The 24,141-nt window shown below is 40.6% G+C and overlaps 1 protein-coding gene across 1 annotated transcript in view; it reads right to left on the reverse strand.

Annotated features, from left to right (window-relative positions):
* Nucleotides 1-24,141, reverse strand: part of met (MET proto-oncogene, receptor tyrosine kinase) — a 125,748-nt gene that overhangs the window by 26,348 nt on the left and 75,259 nt on the right. The window contains exons 5-10 of the mRNA XM_060839800.1: nt 21,879-22,052; nt 19,369-19,529; nt 17,813-17,924; nt 10,787-10,923; nt 5,046-5,210; nt 4,868-4,967 (exon numbers count right to left, since the gene is read on the reverse strand). Coding sequence (XP_060695783.1) covers nt 4,868-4,967; nt 5,046-5,210; nt 10,787-10,923; nt 17,813-17,924; nt 19,369-19,529; nt 21,879-22,052 — 849 coding nt within the window. The remainder of the gene's footprint in view (nt 1-4,867; nt 4,968-5,045; nt 5,211-10,786; nt 10,924-17,812; nt 17,925-19,368; nt 19,530-21,878; nt 22,053-24,141) is intronic.

Below are 24,141 nucleotides of genomic sequence, written 5' to 3' on the forward strand. Positions count from 1 at the left end.
CTTTCCCCTTAATAGGAGGGATAGTTTTAAGGTAAGGTACAGGAAGTTTAGAAGAGATTTTAGATGATTTTTCTTTCACCCAGAAAGTCATGGGCACTCATTTCTTGAAAGGGTGGTCGAGGCGGGAACCTTGAAGATGAAGAGCTTGTTAGATGACACTTGAAATGCCACAGCATACTATGGGTCAAATGCTGAAAAATGAGATTCGGCTAAAAGGATATTTAATGACTAGTACAGACACAATGTGCTGAAGAGCCTCTTTCTATGCTATAAGAACTCAAATTTTTGATGACTTTTGACTGGAAAACAAATCAGAAGGCAGTTTGTTCCATTAAACTTTAGTCTGTAGCAGGTCACCTTGGACCCGCAGCAATATGGTTGACTCTAAATTGTCCTTGAAATGGCCCAGCAAGCCACCCTGTCCAACAGAAATTAGGGATGAATAGCAACTTAGCCAGCAATTCCCTTAACCCATGATAGAAAAAAAATGATGGCCGGGTACTTGTCAGCATTCTTTCACATGGATCCACTTGTGAATGCTTCATAACGCTTGTGTTTTTCTACCTGTCTTAATTGTTCCCTGGCCTACCAATTTGGCTGACTGTTCAGTAGCAGTTAGTACCCTCCCTACCAAATGATTCCAATCTTTTTGTTCAATTACTTGCCCAAACCACATGCTAATCAGATTTACTTATCTGCTCACCCAGTCCATGTGTTTCCTCAATGTGTTCACTACAGGCAAGAGAACTTTCTGGTGCTCTGAGAAATGAGAGGGTGGGGATTAGGTGAGCAATCAAGAAGCATTCACTGCTCTATCTCTGAGGAAATTTCTTGTAAACCGATTCTCAATTTTTTTCCTATTACTCTCCCATATCCAGAACTAAGCAACTCTACTGTGACTGTGTAACCACTGAGTCATCCTGAGCAACTCTGTGTTTTCAATTAAATTATTTTCAAATCTGTTCACCTCTGATATCTCAGTCAGATCCTTACGCAGTGCAAGGTGTTGAAACTGCAGACCAGTAACCTGCTGGAACCTGTCAATAATGTAACCTGACTCAAAACTTAAGGCATCAATGCCTAAGAGCATAAACCCAGTGGAATGTAACTGTGGAAGGCTGATTAAATCAATCTTTAATTTTAATTTTGGCATGAAATTCACATACACAGCAAGGCTGTAGATAGCACAATGGAACCTGAAGGCTCAAGTAAGCTGTGCTGCACTTCCTGCTGCTTCTCGTGTGGCCCGTGTAACAACCTACGTTAGTAAGGATAATCATCTGGGCCTCCAGTGCGTGTGTTAAAAACTGCAACTAAACTGGTCCTGATTTGAAGCTCTATTTGCAAACTTGGAGCAACAAGACCAATTCAATGTATTCAAACCACACTCAGAAAACCTGTGTGCAAATGCAAGCATGGCCAAGCAGTAGTGTTATCTGAAATACATTATCAGAGCCTGCTGGACACATTTTCCTCATTCCTGATGAAGGGCTTTTTCCGAAACGTCGAATTCCCTGTTCCTTGGATGCTGCCTGACCTGCTGCGTTTTAACCAGCAACACATTTTCAGCTCTGATCTCCAGCATCTGCAGACCTCACTTTTTACTGTTATCTGAAAGGTCAGACAACAGGTTACAGGTGAGGTGCTTTTGCATTAGTTCTCCTTTGGTCAAGTGTGTCTAAGTGTCACTGTGTAACAGCTTTTGTGTTCTGGGAGCTTTGTTTTTGGGAGTTCATGGAGAGGACAGGAAGTGCTGCATGAGTTACAGGGGCTGTGGTTGCAATGCGCTTTGACTAGAAGATTGACAAGAGACTACAGCAAGGGTAACTCTGTGAAAAGGAAGAGGAGAAAAAGATTATACCCATTAAAAGTTTCTTCTACTAACACCTAATTCAGTGCTCAAGGAGACTCAAGTTCTACAAACCAATTTAGAGACTCATATTAAGGCGGTGTTTGCCCTGCGAGAGATAATGAATTAAAGGTTCGAGGGTCCAAGCAGGAATAGAAGACAGTGTCAACATATTCCAGAACACTGATGGTTGGAGTACAGGTGGGGGGGGGGGGGGGGGTCACTGAGGTCATCTATTCCAGAGGAGGAGATTACATGATCATCCCATTGAGATGGAACAAGCAAGAGGAAAGGACATGTGGCTTCACCAATGTATCTAATGGAGGGAAGAAATAACCTGAATCCTTTCTAACTACATTAATTATCTAAAGTATGGATTTCCAATAGTGTGATCATTGCAAAGAATGAGAGTTTGGTGAATGCTCATTATCCTGGGAGCAGCCATAGTGCATTCACCCTGGACCAATTAGCTATACCGACTTACTTCGGGCATGCTGCAGGAGCCAGAGGCTGGATTCTTGAAGACAAAAAGGTCTAACATATCTACATCTGGAAGATGACCCATAAGCCCAATTCCTTAGTCCGCATCACTCTGTCATGCCATCACATCAAGATAGAGCAGAAATAAATCATACAAAACATTGCTGAGCAAACATTTGGCATTTTGAAGCAACGGCACTTTTTGCCATTTGGAGGAGCCCTCTATTTTAGATCAGGGTGCACCTTAAAATTCATGGGGTCCACTCTGTTCCCCATGACATTGTGACTAAGAGAATGTCATGAGACATCTGGAGGCCACCTTGGGAGGAGGCAGTACAAGAGTGAGAGAGGGAAGAAATAACCTGAACCCTTTCTAACTACATTAATTGTCTAAAAGTACATTAACAGGCTCCTCTACAACTAAACCACATCCCATAACCACAATGAACTAACCATTGCCTTCTCTTATATCTGACTGAGATGGCCATTCACTGTGTTCCCTCGGCTACCATCTAAGAATAGAGATCCGTATGAAAACCTTCTCATTGGCATCTTCATCCAACATCACACCCAATTATACAAACTATTCATCCCTATGCATTCTACTAGTGCCTGCCTCATTGCTGGATCCCAGGCTAGGCTAAATAATGGTGGGAGGAGGTGGTGGTTGTCAAGGACTCAAATGTTGCAGGGAAGATGGGAGATGGGAACTTGAAGGACCTCTGTAGGGTAGGGGTACCTATCAAAATTTCTAGGGGTAACAAATCCTTCTGGCATTGTTCCCCCCATGGCAAGATGCCCTGCTCTCTCTTTTTCTTTGTTCGTTTACAGGATGAGGGCATCACTGGCTAGGCCAGCATTTAGTGTCCATCCCTGAGTTCTCAAAGGGCAGTTAACAGTCAACCACAGTGCTATGGGTCTGGAGTCACACATAGACCAGGTAAGGATGGCAGTTTCCTTCCCTCAAGAGCATTAGTGATCCAGATGGGTTTTTCTGACAATCAGCAATGGATTCATGGCCATCATGAGTTTCTAAATCTCACCACCTGCCTGGTAGGATTCAAACCTGCCTTTCCAGGTAACCTGAATCTCTAGATTAGCAATCCAGTGATGACACCACTAGGCCATCGCCTCACTACTGTGTTAATACCAATGGTGGCAAGACGAGGCCCTTAACTGGGCAATTGTCACTTAAAGGCTTCAGCTGTGGTACAGTGAGAATGCTGTCCATGAGTCTTTCCATCAAGTGCTTAATTGAAGTGGAAGTGAGAACAAAGTGGGGTACCTCCACCTTGATTAAATGTGCCCCTTTCAACTAAACTCACCATCACATATGAGACACTTTTATACCTCTTAACCTCTTGTTACCTGCTCCCACTCCTGTCAAAGGTTCTGACTCAAGGGATTCATAGCTCTCTGTGGGGTTAGGTCTCTCTTCTTCAGGCCACCTTGGTCACCAATGCTTCCAGTGCTGTATTTGTGAATCCAGGCCCTCTCCTTGACCTGTATCTCCATACTCGTCATCCAAATAATGCATCAATATCAATCTCAAGTAACGTTCTATTCACCAATTTAAGAGGGACACATGCCTTTAAGAGCTAGAAGTTAGCTGAACATACAATAGTAGGCCCCATATTAAACATGGGCCCCAGTCAGCAGTAAGGGTTGCATTCAGCTTTAATAAGGAGGCAGACTGAAATTTGTACACTGCCTACTTCCGGTGGAACAGGTATGAGGGCCAAGATTCATTACCCCACTAACAAGAAATGAAGCAGACTAACTTCTAGCCCCCAGTGTTTAAATGCATTCAATGTGCTCTGCTGAGGTCATCTGCATTAACATTATGCAGTTTTGAAGGACACATTCACCAATTACTTATCTATTCAATGAGATTCTAGAGATTAACATGGGTTACATTGTAGCTACAATCAAAATCAAATCCAGGATCACTACTTCAAAGGCAAAATACGGCAGATATCTGACATCTGAAACATAAAGTGGAAAAAGCTGGAAATACTCAGCAGGTCAGACAGCATCAATGGAGAAAGAGCAGAGGTAACATTTCAGGTCAGGTTGGTGTTCTACACAGAAAACAAGAAATCGGAAAAGGGGTAGGTCATTCAACTGCTCAAGACACTGACTGATCTGCCCCAGGTCTTAACTCCTCCTTCGTGTAGCTCACCATAATGCTCAACTCCAGGTGCAGCCTTACCAATAACCTATATAGTTGTAACAAGACTTCTCTGTTCTTAACCTGTCATCCCCCTAGCAGTAAAGGCTAGTAAATAAATCGTTCCCCTAAAAGTCTGCAGTTAATGGATCAATTGATCTCTTCGAGACTTAAGAGTAGCAGATTTTTATTGGAAATGGCATTAAGAAAGTTAGAACCATGCAGGTAAATGAAGGTTATCTGCATATTGCCATGATCGAACAAAATGTCAGAACAATTTAGAATAGTGAATAGTTAACACCTGTGCTGATCTCCTGTGTAACAATAATAGTTGGTCAGATCATGTAAGAAATATATGTTAAACCTACCACATGAAAAGTCTTTGGTATTTGCTGTACAGTGATTACCATCAGTGGGGATTGTACAAAGTTCAAGTTCGCTCCTTTTACTGTAACTGTGCTGCCTCCACTGAAATGAAGAGAATATTATCAGCTCCCAGTGAATAATCTTAAAAAGATTAAAATTCAGTTACAGAGTATATCTTACCTGCTAAATGACCAAACTGGATAAATATTATGGATAGATGGATTTTCCACGTACATGAAAGCATTTTTGACCTCACGGATAGCAGAGTCTATTTTTAAAACCACAGAGTGGGTCAGTGCAGTTGTGTGGGCAGGAGTAGTACACTCAATCCTAGTTTCAGAGATGCTGGAAATAATATACAGAAAAAAAGAAAAATCGGCATTAAGAAGTCAGAGTATCACTAAACTATAAAGATCAAAGACCACACAATTCCAGGCTTATTTCCTCGCTAGTGCAAAATTATTTGGTGTTTGCCATGGAAAAGGTTAAGATGATGCATTGACCCCATCAATCTGAAACTGGGAAGGAAAATAAAAATGAAATAATGTTTTGCTCTTGATGAAGAGTCACTGCCTTCTGCTGAATAATGTACGCTTGTAAACATCAGACAAAATTGGATATGGAGTGACAATGAAATTGGGCTCAGCTTTGTCGGCCTCCACAGTCAGTTAGCTCAGTGACAAGGATCCTGCTCAGATAGCTGACACTGGTGTGAGGTACTGCCAGCATTATTTGTGAAAGAATCAGTTCCTGTAGAATTGATCATGGTAGATAAATATGGCATGAGGAGCAAAAGGAAGTAACTGCTTGTGAGACTTAAAAGAAACAACAGTCAACATTTATGAGTAAGGGAAGAAAGGAAATCTGGACGTGACTAGCACAGACTGTTTAATTGAAATAATGGCAAATATCTCCTTCCATTTGATAACGTCCTAACCAATTGAGTTTAACAATAACCCAGACAACACTGCTGAGGTAAAGTTGTCTTTCTAACCTCTGAAAAGTCAATATCACTAAATATTGGGTAATGATACATATTAACACCCATCCAGTCTCCACTGACTGAATTTAACAATAAAACTATCACTGTGTGCTAGACATCAGCAAAGGACCAGAGTATTGCTTCTGAAATGGTAATAAACTGAATGAGCGTTTATTATAATGCTTTGAATATGGAAATTAATTAGGTATTGTCAGCGGAGCGGTGAGGAGAGAGGGTGGAGAGAAACCAGGGCTGCAGGGAAATGTTTAAGTGGGTGAGATCTAAATCTGAGACCCTACACGGTACGGCCTCCCTCCCACCCACCTCCTCTAACCTTACTAAGAGTCTGTAAACACGGTAAAGTTTTCAGGTTTTCTTATTTTATTTTCCTTTCCTTCTCTTCCTTTGTTTAGTCCTGTGTGTGCTTTCTGATTAGTGGTGTATTATGGATAGGGCAGTTGCATGTTTAGAGATGTACAGAGAAGTGGTCACTCCTCAGACACAGGATAAGGACAGGGGGTTATAGTCAGAGGGAGGAAAGGGAACCAACAGATAGAGCAGGGATCCCCTGTGGCTGTTCCCCATAACAATAAATATATTGTTTTAGGTACCACTGGTGGAGATGGCCTTCCAGGGGAAAGCAGTAGTTATCAGGTCTCTGACACTGAGCCTGGCACTGTGGCTCAGAAGGGAAGGGGGGAGAATAGAAAAGCACTAGTACTAGGGGACTCAATAGTTAGGTGGACTGACAGGAGATTCTGTGGCCAGGAATGGGACTCCGAGAAGGTATGTTGCTGCACAGGTGCCAGGGTCCTGGATGTTGCTGATCGGGTTTACAGGATTCTGAAGGGGGAGGGTGAGCAGCCAGAAATCGGGGTACATATTGGTACCAAAGATATAGCCAGGAAAGGGATTGAGGATCTGAAAAGTGACTACAGAGAGCTAGGTTGGAAGTTGAAGAGCAGGACGCGTAGTGTAGTGATCTTGGGCTTGCTACCGGTGCCATGAGATAGTGAAGTGAGGAACAGTCAGTGAATGCAACTTAACACGTGGCTGTGAGGCTGGTGTAGGAAGGAGGGCTTCAGATACCTAGACCATTGAGATGCTTTTTGAGAAAGGTGAGATCTGTACATGACGAACAGGTTACATCTGAACTGGAGGGGCAGAAATGTTCTGGGTGGGAGATTTGCTTGTCTGATTCGGGAGGGTTTAAACTAGTTTGGCAGGGGGGTGGGAATCGCAGCTACATATCTGAGAGGGGGGCAGCTATAGATGGGACAGTGACAGGATGTAGTGAATCTATTGGGAAGGTTTCTCACGCGATGAAACAAAGGGATCAGTTAAAGTGTGTCTACTTTAACGCAAGGAGTGTCAGAAATAAGAATGATGAACTCAGAGCATGAATCAGTACTTGGGGCTATGATGTTGTAGCCATAACGGAGATGTGGGTTTCACAGGAGCAGGAGGTTACTAGATGTTCTAGGGTTTAGAACATTTAAAAAAGAACAGGGAGGGTGGAATATGAGCATTCCTAATCATAAAATGCATCACAGCTACAGAAACAAAGGTTGTTGAGGAAGGTTTGTCTACTGAGTCAGTATGGGTGGAAGTTAGGAACAGCAAGGGAGCAGCCACCTCACTGGGGTTTTCTAAGACCCCTAATAGCAGTAGAGAGATTGGGGAACTGATAAGCTGGCAGATTTTGGAACAATGCAGGTGTAGCAGGATTGTTATTATGTGTGTCTTCAACTTTCCCAATATCGACTGGAACTTCCTTAGTGCAGATGGTTTGGATGGAGCCGTTTTTGTCAGGCGTGCTCAGAAGGGTTTCCTTACTCAGTATGTAGACAGGCCGATGAGGGGAGAGGCCATTTTGGATTTGGTGCTTGGCAATGAGTCAGGACAGGTGTCAGACCTCGCGGTAGGAGAACACTTTGGTGACATGTACCACAACTGCCTCACATTTACCACAGCTTTGGAGAGGGAAAGGAGCAGTTACCCAGGAAAGATATTTAATTGGGGAAAAGGAAACTACGATGCTATCAGACAGGAGTTGGGAAATACAGATTATTCCACAGAAAGGGCACCACAGACATGTGGAGACTGTTTAAGGAGCAGTTGTTGTGAGTGAAGCTTGAATTTGTTCCTATGAGATAGGTAAGAAGGGGTAAGATTAAGGAGCCTTGGATGACGAGAACAGAGGATCTTCTCGTCAAAAGAAAGAAGGCAGCTTATGTAAAGTGGAGAAAACAAGGATCTAGCAGAGCTTTAGGGGATTACAGGCTTGCCAGAAAGGGGCTCAGAAATGGACTGAGGAGAGCCAGAAGGGGTCATGAGAAAGGCTTGGCAGGAAGGATTCAAGAAAACCCAAAGGCATTTTACTCATATGTGAGGAATAAGAGAATGATCAGGGAGAATGTAGGGCCGATGAGGGATAGTGTAGGGAACACGTTGTGAAGTCAGAGCAAAAATGGGAAGCCCTAAACGAGTTTTTTGCCTTAGTTTTCACTAAGGAAAGGGACCTTGTTATAAATGACTACTTTGAGGAGCTGGGATATGAGTTTGAACAAATCAAGATTGATGAAGATGATGTGCTGGAAATTTTGGCAAACATTAAGATTGAGAAGTTCCCAGAGCCAGACCAGATTTATCTTAGGCTGCTCTGAGAAGTGAGAAAGGAAGTTGCTAAGCCACTGGTGAAGATCGTTGCTTCCTCACTCTCCACGGGAGTCGTACCAGAGGATTGGAAGGAGGCGAATGTTGTTACTCTTTCCAAGAAGGGTAATAGGGAAATCTCTGGCAATTACAGTCCAGTCTGTTGTCAGCAAGGTTTTGGAAAGCATTCTGAGGAATAGGATTTATGACTATTTGGAAAAGCATAGTATAATTAAAGGCAGTCTGCACGGCTTTGTGAAAGGCAGGTTATGTCCAACTAATCTTAATGAATTCTTCGAGGAAGTGATAAGACAGGTCGATGAAGGTCGAGCACTGGATGTGGCGTATATGGACTTCAGCAAGGCATTTGACAAGGTTCTCCATGGTAGGCTCATTCATAAAGTCAGGAGGTATGGGATACAGGGAGATTTGGCTATCTGGATTCAGAAATGGCCGGTTGACAGAAGGCACAGAGTGGTTGTAGATGGAAAATATTTTGCCTGGAGGTCAGTGTTGAGTGGTGTCCCACAGGGCTCTATTCTTGGGCCTACACACTTTGTAGTTTTTATAAATGACTTGATGAGGAGATTGCGGGGTGGGTTAGTAAATTTGCAGATGACACAAAGGTTGGAGGTGCCGTTGACAGTATAGAGAGCAATTGCATGCTGCAGTGTGACATAGACAGGATGCAGAGCTGGGCTGAGAAATGGCAGATGGAGTTCATCCTGGATAAATGCGAAGCGATGCATTTCGGAAGGTCGAACATAAATGCTGCATATAGGATTAAAGACAGGATTCTTGGCAGTGTGGAGGAACAGAAGGATCTTGGTGTTCAAGTACATAGATGTCTCAAAGTTGCCACCCAAGTGGATAGGGTTGTTAAAAAAAACATATGGTGTTTTGGCTTTCATTAGCAGAGAAATCGAATTTAAGAGCTGCGAGGTTTTGATGCAGCTCTACAAGTCCCTGGTGAGACCACACTTGGAATATTTTGTCCAGTTCTGATTGCTCTACCATAGGAAAGATACAGAGGTTTTGGAGATGGTGCAAAGAAGATTTACTGGGATGCTGCTTGGGCTGGAGGGTTTGTCTTATGAAGAGAGTTGACTAAGCTTGGACTTTTCTCTCTGGAGAGAAGGAGGAAGAGAGATGATCTGATTGAGGTATACAAGGTAATGAGAGGCTTGGATAGAGTCAATAGCCAGAAATGTTTCCCCAGGGCAGGATTGACTGGCATGAGGGATCATAGTTTTAAGATACTAGGAGGAAAGTATAGAGGAGATATCAGCGGTAGGTTCTTTATGCAGAGAGTTGTGAATGCATGGAATGTGTTGCCAGCAGTGGTGGCGAAAGTAGAATCATAAGGACACTTAAGCACCTGCTGGGCATGCACATGGACAGCAGTGAATTGAGGGGTGCATAGGTCAGGTTATTTTATTTTACATTAGGATTAATCCTCAGCACAACATCGTAGACCGAAGGGCCTGTTCTGTGCTGTATTTTTCTGTGTTCTATGTTCTAAAATTACAATGAGACATGATTACTTCTGAATTCCACCAGTTCTATTGATGTTGTGAGTCTTCTGATTAACAAATGGTTTTATCTAACACCCCATAAGAAAATACTGATAGCTTAAAGAAGAAGGAAAAGGCAAAATACAAGATTTTCTTTAATAAGACGTACAATGACCTTTCTCAAGAAGGTTATATATTGCTAATAATAAGATAATAAACTCTGAGGAAACAGATCTAATTTGATTCTTAACTATAGTCACCTTGCTATTATTTAGTAAATTGTGACAGTCTTCTGGTGGAACAGTAGATGGGGCAGTTGGACTATCAGACTACAATCTTTGCTGGGTGTTAGAAAAAGCTGTGAACAAAATGCTGTGTCTTCTAACAGCACCTTTACGCCCAAGTTTATATCCCTATTTGGCCATTTACAATTCAACAGAATAACTGCATTATCACATCATTGTACAAAGATTCTATGAATGCGACAAGTAACAACTGCAATAAAAAAACAGAAATGCTGCAAAACACTCAGATCTGTGCCAATGTTTGCAGAGAGAAAAATGAACATACTTTTTTTCTGTTTCTAGCATTTTCTATTTTTAATTCAGATTTCCAGCATCCACAATATTTTGCTTATGCAACACCTGAACCTTCATTCAAATCAATGCAAGCTTTTAAACAAATGGGAGATTTTAAAATAGAATCTTGCACTCATAACATTTTAGGTTCTCCTTTCAAAAATATATGTTTATAGAAAATAGAAAACATACCTTTTAAGTTCACACGGTTTCTCTCCAATTAAAACTTGCCTTCTACTTCCACAGTTCAAGTATTTCCCTGTAAGGGTAAGTGTGGATCCTCCTGATTTGGGGCCATGTGTTGGGGAGATGTGACTAATAGCTGGATTCTGTCCCCCAAGTCCAAAAGAAAGAAAAGAATTCAGACTAAGCATCATTTATTGTTGGGAAAATTCCAACTAAACAGTTCTTGGTATTAATGTCTTCGATATTCTTTGAGAATTTTGACTCCATCTATCTTTGCCTACCAATTTTCTTCACCTTCTCTCTTGAAGTGGTCATTCTGCTCTACAAACGTTCTAAAACATCTCTTTATTTACTTTACATTTTGGACTGCAGACTAAAAAAAAGGGAATGCACTGCTTTAAATCAAGAAGACTGTGCAAAGCGATTGCTGTAGTTTAAGAAAATCATGTATATTGGAGCACAATGTGTGTTGTAAACAGTGTTGTGTTTTTTTTTCTGGGAAATGTGAGAGCAGAAACAGATACCATGGTGGCAATGGGTTTAGAGTTGTTGGAAAACTGCTTGACAATGACATTCTGACTGGCTTCTGAATAGGTGACCATGGCTTGTGTAAGTGAGTACAGTGGAGAGTCATCTAACCTGCAAAACAAAAGCATGAAAAATCTCTCTCTGCCTATCTTTCTCTCTCTTTCTCATATGGAGTTATTAGAAAATCTGTCTTCCACTTACTTCTCTGCATATCCCCTAATCAAGGAGAAGTAAAATACCTTCAAATACAGGGAGAGGTACAGCAATGTAAAAACAACATTGGCATGTTCGCTCAATGGTTAACACTGCTGCCTCACAGCACCAGGATTCCAGCCTCTGGCGACTGTGTGGAGCTTGCACATTCTCCCTGTGTCTGTGTAGGTTTGCTCCAGTGTCCTCCCACAGACCAAAGATGTGCAGGTCAGGTGTATTGGCCATGCTAAATTGCCCATAGTGTTAGGTGCATTAGTCAGAAGGAAATGGGTCTGCGTGGGTTACTCTTCGGAGGGTTGGTGTGGTCTGGTTGGGCCGAAGGGCCTGTTTGCACACTGTAGGGAATGTAATGTAATATAATCTAAAACCTTACGTCAACAGCTGGGAATTGAAAGGAAGAAAAATAAAGTAATTAATCAAATCCTGTCTACACTGGAACTTTTGAATTGCGTTTTCCCATTTCTTCTTTTCTTTTCCACCCTCAATATCTTTTCTTGTCTTGACTAGTTTTTTGTGTCTGTCTATTTATGAAGGGGGCATTTTAATAAAGAATAGAGTAGAAATTATAGAATTATACTTTAGCAACTCAGATTTCCTAGTATCCACTGGTTAAAGACAATTTCTTGGTAATATTTTCCAGTTAAGTACAGAAACCTGGTGAGTGTTTTAACCTGGGTTATTCAATTGGGGTAAATTGGGGACTTTGTATTGTTTGACCAAATCTTTTCACATTCAGGATTATTTAGACAGGCTTAATGAATGGACAAGAACATGGAAGATGTAAAATAATATAGAAAAAATGTTAGGTTATCCAATTTGGAAGGAGGAACAGATGTGTTGTGTTTTTCTTGAATGGTAAGTGATTGGAAAGTGTTGATGCACAAAAGGAGATAGATGTCACTGAAGCCTAACATACAGGTGCAGCAAGCTATTAGGAAGCCTAATGGAATGCTAGCCTTTATTGTAAGAATATATGAGTACTGGTTAATTGAAGTCTTATATGCAGTTTTGATCACATTATCTCAGAAAAGCTATTATTACCGTAGAGGGTGTGCAATGATATTTCACCAAACATGTAGCCAGGATGGCAGGACTATTGTATGAAGAGAGAGTGGGCAAAATGGGCCAGTATTCTCTAGAGTTTCGAAGAATGAGAAGTGATCCATTGAAACTTACAAAATACTAAATGGGACAGACAGGATAAATGCAGTTAAGATGCTTCCACTGATTGGGGAATCTGGAACCAGGAAGAACATTTAAAATAAGGAGGATAATGAGGAGTTTTGTTTTACTTAGAAGATTGTGAATCTTTGGAATTCATTGCCACATAGGACCATGGAAGTTCAGTGTTTGAGTCTGTTAGAGATCGATAGATTTCTGATTAGCAGTTACATACAGGGTTGCTGGTCTGACTAAAAGGCATTGAAGTGCTCTATCAGCCATAATTGCATTGGGCTGAATGGCCTACTCCTGTTCCTATTTTCCTATGCACAAGATTCCCTCAGTTCCTTAGTCCAAAATCAGCATTCATCTAATGGGGATTACTTCATTTTTGGCACCAATTGTTTCTTCAAATTTCTAATTGTCAGGCAGGTAAAGAACATGGCAGACATACTGATTCAGTCTATTCAGTACACCTGAAAACATCCTTACTGACAATGGGCTGCGATATAAGGTCTGACCTCTTGGTTACATGTGTGCTAAATGAAGTATGAACCATATAATGTCATCTCCACGTTATCCCAGATCAAATGGCCTCATGAGCAAATGGTTTGTTCTGTTTAATCACTCATCCTGTAGTGTAGGATGTAAAACTACAATTTTCATGTCAGCAAGTTACACCACCGAGCTACACCTCTGGATGTGGGGTTACAACTGTCAGTCGAGATCTGTGTTCCCAAGGCAAATGAGAAAAATCCTGATGAAGGGCTTTTGCCCGAAACGTCGATTTAACTGCTCCTCAGATACTGCCTGAACTGCTGTGCATTTCCAGCACCACTCTAAGCTAGACTCTGGTTTCCAGCATCTGCAGTCATTGTTTTTACCTAAATGGGAATAATCTTGCCAAGTGAACATTTATTCAAATTCTCTGAGATCCAGGTTGCAATTTGTAACAAACATGTGAGGATAAAGAGGATGCATGGCCAGCACACAGGTGCAGAATTATCTTGACTACAAGAAAGATAAAAAGATCAGAGTTCCACATCCACAATGGGTACTTAGTTACCCAGAGAGTGTGCATTTGGCTCAAGTCTTATGAAGTCACGACAACTAACGGAGCAATGCTGAGGAGGAACAGAAACCAACTCAGGCAAATGCACATTATGCCAACGGTGCGCAATAAAAGCAGAAAGCATACCCAGGTAATGAGTAATGATGGATCACCAGGATAACATGCTGTACATTAACAACATGTCTATAGTCAAGGATGAAATCCACATTTCCAGAGGTTACACACAACAGTATCTAGAAGAGTTGTCAATTCACCAAAATTATATGTGGACTCTTAAGCTTCTGTACTTGTAAATTTTACAATCCCTTTTGCTGTATAAATAATTTTTGCTACTTACCAATGTTTACATGCATTTACTTGTAGAATATGTAATCTATCTTTGGAAAAAAACATGTTGCATTATCGGCTTTGGAGTGATTTTGCTTTAAGAATTCAACACATAAATGAGTCAACTTGCATGTGACCAAAGGCCATAGATTCTCAGCACTTTAGTTTTCTAGACATAAACCATCTTTGTATATGAGTTCAGCTGTAAATTATCCCACTAGAGATCCACAAATAAACAGAATCCATGTTTCTCAACTGTGCTTTATTTCAATAACACAAGCTATCATGCCAGGTTGAGTCATCACAATCTGATATTTTGGTAATTAGAATAACCTTGTCTGCCAGTCTGTATGATGTGAAGCTACAGACAGCATGATCTCTCTGTTATTCTTATTCTTTTTCACTGAGGTCTTAGATGGCAATATTTGGGAGATTCTGGACAGACCATTAACTCTGCATGAGCTGACTAAGGTTCTCAATCCTTTTTGAAGAGTAAAACTTCTGGAAGTTACTGCTTACTGGCTGACTTATATTCTACTCTGTGGGACTGGATGGGCTAAGACCTGCAAATGATATCTGAGATTAAACTTTTGGATGGCAGCATGTCAGAATCCATGAGGATCGAGGTCATCAACCATCAATGAGCAGAAAGAGGAGATGGGATAAATTGGTAGCTCCTCTCAATGATCAATACCAACTACAAAATCTATCCAAGATCACTGCCAACCAGGTCAACTCGGCTCTGCAGGTAGCAATCCTCACTCTGATCAGACCTGCACTGTACCTGGTAGGCAGATCTAGGAGAGGCTTGTTCAGGGAAATCAATGCCCTTCTGCATGATGGGGACATTTGCTTCATCAGCCAGGACCAGGGGGAGACCTTTGACAGAAATTCACTCAGCTACAAAATAGAAGTTATCTCCAAAACGGGTTTTGAAGAAAGAATCCATAATTAGATGCAAGTGCCCTACTCAAACATCAGTAGTATTACTTTGCTCAATGTGTGGGGATTGAAAGTCTTTGTAATCAAATCTGGAGTCTGTCTGGGTTGTTCTCTCTCCTCTTCCTGTTCATGAGTTGTACAGAAACCTTTGTTGAGTGGATCAGGAAGTACTAGAGTGTAAACAGAAGTGGCAATCCAAGATCCAGGCAGCATTCAGGCTAAAATCTCCCTGTACACGGACAATACCACCATTGTCTTCTCGGTTCAATATCAATGCGCAGACTAATAAACATCCGTGAACAGCTTGAATGGGCCTTAGGATCCGTATTAAATCATAATAAAGTGAAGTCATGTTCTTTGGGAAGTTGGCTCACTGACCCTTTATATCATTCACTATTCAGAGAGGAGCAAGTTACTATGTTGAAACAATGACAAGGCATGCAGGAGTAACACTCTCTCTCCGCTGTGGGTAAGAACTTGGTCATCAGGTGTAAGATGTTCTCACTGTGCTGCTGCAAGCAGTGTATGTCTAGCTTATTCCTCACATCTGAACTATGGCATTCACCCTTGCCGCCTTCCATTTTATCTGGAGATTGAAAATGGACCATATTCATAAGGACACAATGCATGAGCCCCCTAGGCACAAGGGGAGAAAACGTACCCAATATCACTCTCATTCTAATGGCTACTTGTATGTGCAACTGCATTAAGCTGCGCATAGACCGCCAGTATACAAATACCAAGGACCATGACATGCTGAGGTTCTCTCTATCTCTGAATTTGCAAGGGATAGGTATCTGGCCATGTTTCCATAGAATGCTCCAAGTATTTGGACTATGCTGTTTTATTCAAAACAGAAAAACACCTTTGACAACAAGTCCATCAGATAGTGTTCAGCACAAAACATCCTGAATACCCTAAGGGAAATAAAGGGTAGACCTTTTGGGTTGGTTTCCTGAGCCAATTGCCAAAGTCATTTGGCAGAGTACCTATTTGTCAGAACTTACAAACAAACTTCAAGAAATAGGCTGGTTGATGTAGAGAAAAGTAAAAACAAGGACTGAAGATGCTGGAAACCAATGTCTAGAGTAGAGTGCTGCTGGAAAAGCACAGCAGGTCAGGCAGCATCTGAGGAGCAGGAAAATCAATGTTTCGGGCAAAAGCCCTTCATCAGGAATAGGGAGGAAAACTTCTTCAAGGCAGGCATCCTTACAAGAGGATTCGCAGTAGGGTTAAAATCAACTAGGTAAAAACAAGGACGGCAGATGCTAGAAAAGCACAGCAGGTCAGGCAGCATCCGAGAAGCAGGAGACTTGACGTTTTGGGCATGAGCCCTTCATCAGGAATGACATTGACTCTCCTGGTCCTCAGATGCTGCCTGACCTGCTGTGCTTTTCCAATGCCACATTCTCGACTCTAATCTCTAGCATCTACAGTCATCACTTTCGCCTGGTACAGAGAAAGGCTCTTATTGTCAAATCCTCTCTAAATAACTAGTGTCTCAGCACCTCTGTACATTGCCCTTCAGGTTGCTATGGTGGGGAAGGGACTACTGTCTAACTCCTTGGGGAATGTGCCTTTGCAATGAAGCTCTGAAAGGAGATGCAGTGGTTTATCATGTTTATCCTGAGCAACTCCATGATGCCTGTCTCGATCTTGTTCCTAGGGATGCACTCGTGAAAAAACAATCAACAATGTCTGGAAGACAATCCACTCAGTGACAAATATTCCTTGGACTGGCTGAAATCTCCTTGTCCTGCTGGTCACACTCACAATAGTGTCCAACATTAGGTGTGATTCCATGATTGGACCACATTTGCTAAGTAATCCTGAGCACATGAAGAAATATACCGACAACTAATTTAGAATTATCAGTCTTGAAATGTGTTTTAACATACATTAAAATACAGGATTCTGTTCTTTGAAGACATTAAAAAAAGTGCATATGATGCACCTTTTTCAACTCAACAAAGTAGGTGACAAGTATTCTTTGGTTAATCTCTCAGGGCAATGCTCTGAGCGACCGTGAACCTGCCTGGTTTAAAATTTAAACAAAGTTTAGCAGGTAACTGTCAGTTATCATTAGCTGGTGCATTCTCCATGACAATGTTTCTACCAATCAGAGAACGCTTGCCAACCAATCAGTACTATCCTTTCATATAGTATTTCTTTTGAACTGCCCTGATGAAGGCTGTGACAAATGTACCCTTTCTCAGCAATATTCCAGTTCAATAAATTTCAGTATATCAAATGGCAATTAAATGTCACTACTTTTGTGACAGCTATGAAGAAGAGATTTTAGAAGGTTCCCTTTAATTTTCACACTGGACACCTTACAGCAAAATATACATGTTTCTGACATATTTTCCGTAAGCATACCTCATCTCGAGAGCTTTCTCCAATTTAAATTGAACAATCTTAATTTTTCGGGACATTTTTGTGCTCATTGATACATGCACATTTTTGCTAGCATGTCAACATTCAGAAGAAACCAAGAATCACTTTGTGATAAATAGACTGGACTTCATTCAAAGTGTGAACATTTTTACAGGTCAATGCAGAGGTTAATGTATGACAATGTTAACACATCTCACTTCCTTGGGTGATGACAAGGTGGAAATGATATGCAAACGGATTGTGGAAGTGCAGTTACAGCGTGCAAAACAGACTGCTGCTCAAAAGCAAGCTTGGTAAGTTTTTGATTAAGGTTAGCACAATTATCAAACTCTCATGTTGTTATGAGCTATTTAAAAAATATTTGTAAAAAATAAGTGAACTCCATATCTTACCACAATATGAAAGCCATACGCAAGTGTCGTCAAACTTTTGTTCAAAGTTAAATTAACAGAGATGGGATTATAATCTTGTGTGGCATTAACAGCTTCCAATGTACACAGAAGTCTTTGGAAAGAAAAATAATTGTTAGTTGGCATTATAAAACAGGGAAAATTATTTTAAACAGTATTTAAATTTTATTCTTCATATTGTACCAAAATGACCAAATATTTTAGATAAATTGACTTATTTCCACTATTCCCATCTTCTTTCAAAGAAAATTCAAGTTTAAAGTCTCCAATAAGGTAACCAATTTTCAAAACTGCCATTGACATAAATTGGTAGCAAATTCACGTTGTAATTTCTCAGTGCTGAAGGGACCAAAGGGCATGGGGAGAAAGTAGCAACAGGGTACTGAGTTGGATGATCAGCTGTGATCATGTTGAATGATGGAGCAGGCTAAAAGGGCTGAATGGCCTACTCCCACATGCTCTGGTTATATGTTATTACAAAGATAAATGGAGCACAAAGAGAAAACATATTGTAAAGGTACTTTACAAGTAACTACCATTTATCCAGAATTATGTAGGATATACCATAGAAGAATGGAAGAGTTAGGCAGTATCAACTAGTTGCTTTTCTACCATCTCCTTCCCAAGATGTTTAACCTCAGATGGAAGCAAGGCATGTAGATGCCCAGGAGAAGGAAGCATCAATGGTGGCATCAGGAAGAAACATGCCTACACTGAACTCTTGAATCTCACTTAAAATGATGGTGTGCAGACTCCTGCCCAAAGCCAGAGGGGTTAATGTGGGGGGTTACGCAGCCAGGACTGAGATTTTTGCCTCAAATCGTTGTCATTGGCATTCCAGAAGAATAGTCTGTGACATGAGGGTAAGTCATTGGGTGGGGTCCAATGGAAAATGCATTTGGATTCAGGCTAGGGATTGTGGAGGTGCAAGATTTCCCTGCCAGGCTGGGATGAACATACCTGTTCGTCCTGGCCCATAAGGAGACCTTTTATGAGAGAAAAAAATAGCAGAGTTTTTCCCATCCTGCTCATGTCTCCGTTCAGTTTTTTATGGCAATGACACTTGGCAATGTAGTTGGAATCCCAAGTTAGCTTTCTCTTACTGATGTGCATCCTAATTACTTGTAGCAGGCAGAATCTCCACTCCTGACAACTTCAGTGTTAAAATGGTGGTGGCTAAGTATAAGCAAAAGCAACTGACTATTATTTTAATCCACACCTACAATGTTCCAACCAGGCAGGCTAGGTAACACTGAGCCTGATGTGATTCATCTCCATATTGACGCCAAGTAGCAGCCCCAGAAGAAACAGGTAACTAACTCAACTTTGGTATGTTGCTTTTAACATTGTGCCCCATCTCTGTTCTGGGTTTTACGATCAGTAAACCTGGAGCTAGACTTGAGGCTTGATGTAAGTGATTATTTATCTACTGGTACATAAGATGTTATGCCAAATGCTTGTTTATGTGTTCCAATTGGATGTGTTCTTTTTCTAATGGGCAGCTATGATTAAGTCAGAATTGTGTCCTTCTTGCATACCTGTTCTTGCTGCTCTTTTTAGCATCCAATTTGCAGGAAGCATTGCCAACTTCTATTGCAATCATTTTAGCATTTATTTTTCCAGTTTTCATTGCTCCAAAATCTTTTCCACAAATGGACAGACTTGTTCCACCCTCAAAAGGTGCACTTACTGGGGAGATCTACAGTAAAATATCAATTGTAAACATTCACAAATACACTGTTGTACAACTCTTTCAACCATAAGAATACAAATACAATGAAGAATTCTCAAAAATTTGATAGCTGCATTTTTAGTCTTTAATTGCAGTTCTGTATTGTTCTCAAGTACCTGATTCTATTCCTCTTGATGGAATTATAGTCTGAGACTAAAATATCTATCTGCAACCTAAATATCGCATTTGATCTCAGAATGAGTGATAGACATTTTATTTGTGTGATTTCTAAGAACTCTCTAGCACAGGCCTTCTATCTCTCCCAATCTCATCTGCTGCATATACCCTCATCATGCCTTTGTCAGTTCTAAACATGCCAATTCCAGTTCAGTCTTGGCTGGTCTCCACAATCTAAACTCCACAAAGTTGAGGTCAGCCAAATTCTGCTGCTTGTGTCTTAACTTGCATCAAGCCTCATGAACCTGCAATGATTCCTGATTAAACAATACTGTAATTTTAAAATTCTCAGTCTTCTTTTTAAACTCCTCCAATGGATTTGCTCCCCCAAATCCTGTGATCTTATTCAGACTCACAGCTCACTGAGGTATCTGGCCTCTAATTCTGGCCCCTTAAGGAGCCCAGATTTTAAATATTTCACTAGAACTGGGTGCCTTCAGCTGCCTAGGCCTCAGGTTCTGGATTTCATTCCCTGTACCTCTCCTCTGTATGTTGCGCCTTTCACCATTTTATAAAGGGTGATAAAATACTTCTTCTGATCTAGTACCTACCTTCTCACTGACACAAGATTTCAATTCCAAATTTATTAATTGAATCAAATCCTCCAGTTGCCAGGTGGGTTTTGAACTCATGCATCTAGAGCATTACATTTTTTTGTCCTGGGACATTGCCACAATGCCATCATCTCCCATCTAGTGTACCAGGAGTGGCTCAAGTATGACGAATATGAAGGCACTTAATCTGGATTTGACACCTTGCCATCGAAGGCAAACAACACACATGGGAACAAACACAGAAAATGCTGGAGGAACTCAATGGGTCTGGCAGCATCTGTGCTGAAACAAAGTTAATGTTTTGGTTCTTCTTCAGAAGTGCCAGCATAATTTGTTTCAATGTAAAATCTGCTTTAATTTACAATATGACCTCTAGGTTTTCTCAGATTTCTACTTCTCCGACTGCTTTGAGCCACTTAAATCTAATTTGTGCCTTTGTCTATTCCTTTTGAATTTTAACAGCCACTTTACTGAGTTGATAACCAACAATTATTCCTTTGACTCACTAATAGGAAGACACAGATGTAAATATTAGAAGAATAACCTGATCAAGTTGTAAAAACAATGAAGGATTCTGCTAAGTTCTGAAAGACTTATACAGGTCAGTGATTCAATACCTACGTGATATCTAATAGAGTTAATTGCCATTAATACAACATTATCAAAAAAAAGTGAAAACTTCAAAATATTTTGCACAGAGGCTCTTCTACCAGACATAGCAGGACAAGCAGTGTCTATAACATAATAAATTTGCTATATGTGCCACGGACATACAGTCACACCTGTGGCTCTACATTTCTGTGACTTGATGGCACATCATAAACTCTGGAAGATTGCAGACAGACCCAAGTACACAGCATAAGCAATATGAAGGGACATTTGCTTATATCAGTCTTCCTGTTAGACAAGTCATTGCAGGTCTATTTGCATTTTGTAAAAAGCTAGTGGACACAAAATTCAAATGTTTGGAAATAGGAGGGGGAGCTCAGACTGACTGGAAGAGGCGCTCAGGCATGACGGACTTACTGTCGGGAATCTAATCTCTTCGAAATCTAATTGAATACCCGATGCTATAGAATTCACAATGTTAGCACAATGGAGCTGAACATTAATCTGGATCTCCAGTAACAAGGTATTATTGGATCATCAAACCTGGGTAATATCTAAATATAGTGCTGCTTTCTAAAATAATAATTGCAGTAGCTATAAAATGCATAAAAATTATTTAAGGCTCACAAGTATTCTAATTAGACTTTAAACTTTAAAGCCAACATGAATAACTTTTCTTCAAAAACTTTATAAGAATTTTTTTAAACGTCAAACTTAAAACTTGGAGATATATTGGGAGTTTATCCCATGGGTTTTTTTTTAAACAAACCATAAATACAATGAAAATTAATCCAACTTGCACACCTGTGAATCAGATATTTTTTAAACATGCTATTTATCTAGTGTGGAGTTTGAATTAAAAGTACACAGTGTACTTTTGTCAAAGGTATTGCAAATTTACCCTGGATACACTCCAAGGTGCAACAGTAAACTAGCAGTCTATTAAAGTTTTTAAAGAAACAGCAGAGATTCTTACCTCACTGATAACAGGAGGGCAAATATTCTGGGCCCACATCTGATTTGTACATTCTTGTATCCTGGAACACCTGCCATCGCACCAGCCGCACCGCATGAAGTAAGGAGCTGTTAAGCACTTACTGCAGGACAAGAAATGGTCACACCCTGGGCCTGTTAAAGGTATTCTGCTTATCTAGTGAGAAAGAACACAGTAGTAATTTTTATGCTGCAATTAGTTTTTGACAAGCTGGGAGTTCATTACACCAATAAAAAAACTTCTCCATTCCATTGACAAAATGGGTAAGTAAATTATTAATCTGTTATGCATTTAAAACAGTCTGCCTGCAACATTCCAATTGTGCCAATAGGTGATGCTGAGAGTTATACTAAGAACACCAAAGCCAATAATATATGGTAAGTCCGTATTTAAATTTTGTTTTGGTTTGGTTTAATGGCTCAGATATAGTAAGAGCAGTATGTGCACTAACACCAGGACTTTTGCTTTAACATGCCAAGGTCAACGGACTGCGAGTAACCTGACCAGCATCATTTTGAAGCAGCATCACCCATTCCCAACATAATCCCCTTTCCCCACTCTCTCTTTATCTGCCTCCTTCCAATAAGTCCCTCCCATCCAATCTTTCCTTCAACTCTTCCAATCGCTACTTTTCTGCCTGACCCTCCCAGTCAGAGTTCTTCTCACCCCTCAATCATTTCCTCACTCTCCTGACCTCTTGCCCCACAAAGAGGGTTCAGTGGAGGAAAACAGTGAGTGGGAGAAGCAGTCAATGGAAGAGCAAACCAGTGAGCAGGATGGTTGGGGAGGGAGGTGATGAGTGAGACAGCTGGGGAACAGAAGATGGAAGTGGTGAGCAGGGGAGAGTTGGTCAGCAGTGGGCAAATAGAAAGAATTGGGATATTTATTCCATACTTTAAAATTTATTTTATTTTAAAAGTTATTTCATTTGACAAGTTATTTCATTTACAAATGTAGGAATTCAGGAATATACAATACTTCTACCTACTGTCTTTTTCTTTAAAAAAGACCTACAGGACCTAACTACAGTTTTTATATTAGTTATAATGGGAAGATTTGATTCACTTAAAATTATTTCACTTCAATTTTTACTTTTCAAGAACTTAACTGCAATGCTCAGCAAATAACTAATACTGTATACAACAGGAAAAGCCTAAATATACTAATAACTTTCCCAGCAGCATCAAGAGTGGGCCATCTCATAGGGTGGCCTGTTGCTTAGATTATTATCCTTATCTGCATTTTTACACTGCAAATAGCTAGAAGTGTGAGCTAGTACAGTGAGGTTAATGCATGTCAGGAATATGAGTGAAGAATGATTTCAATAGTCCTTAACAGCTGAGATTTCGGAATAGATAATGAAAGGGAAAATTAGTGAATTAGAGTGTGTGAATTACAGGCCAATTAGGCACAGAGTGAGAAAGGTAGGATTGAATTAAGAGAAGGAGAGAAAAGGGAAAGAAAAGATTTTTAAAAATTTCATTTGAAAAGTTAAAAATCTCTAAGAACAAATTACTATTTGTAGAAATGAAACATCTTGGTTGAAGAGATTGAATGGCATTGCAGAAACAGATCTGTTCATTGAAATGTTCCTCAAATTGTTAAGTAATAGTCAGAATCTTTTAAGGCAAGCTTAATTTGTTTTAACACCGCAAATGAAGCACTTCTTGAAAATCATGGGGCAATTAGATTAGATTACTTATAGTGTGAAGACAGGCCCTTTGGTCCAACAAGTCCACACCGACCCTCCGAAGAGCAACCCACCCAGACCCATTCACCTACATTCACCCCTGACTAATGCACCTAACACTACGGGCAATTTAGCATGGCCAATTCACCTAACCTGTACATCTTTGGACTGTGGAAGGAAACTCGAACACCTGGAGGAAACCCACGCAGACACGGGGAGGAACTCCGCACAGACAGTTGCCTGAGGCAGGAACTGAACCTGGGTCCCTGGTGCTGTGGGGCAGCAGTGCTAACCACTGAGCCACCGTGCCGCCCCAAAAGAATCGCCTGTCAAGATGCTGGGGATTGAACCCAGGGCCTCATGTTGGTGATCTTCTGTTTTCAAAAGATTAATGATACAATGATGCAAATTATTCAACAATTTGTGGCAAGTTGCAAAATCTCGCTACAAATTATTGGGTTACATACACATTAAGAAAAGGATTATTATTAATTGCTGTTACATTCCCAGTGTATTCATAAATTCTAAAACATTTGTGAAATAGAAAATCAATGA

The sequence above is a fragment of the Hemiscyllium ocellatum genome, chromosome 19, assembly GCF_020745735.1.
Source record: "Hemiscyllium ocellatum isolate sHemOce1 chromosome 19, sHemOce1.pat.X.cur, whole genome shotgun sequence".
In the NCBI taxonomy this organism is placed as follows: domain Eukaryota; kingdom Metazoa; phylum Chordata; class Chondrichthyes; order Orectolobiformes; family Hemiscylliidae; genus Hemiscyllium; species Hemiscyllium ocellatum.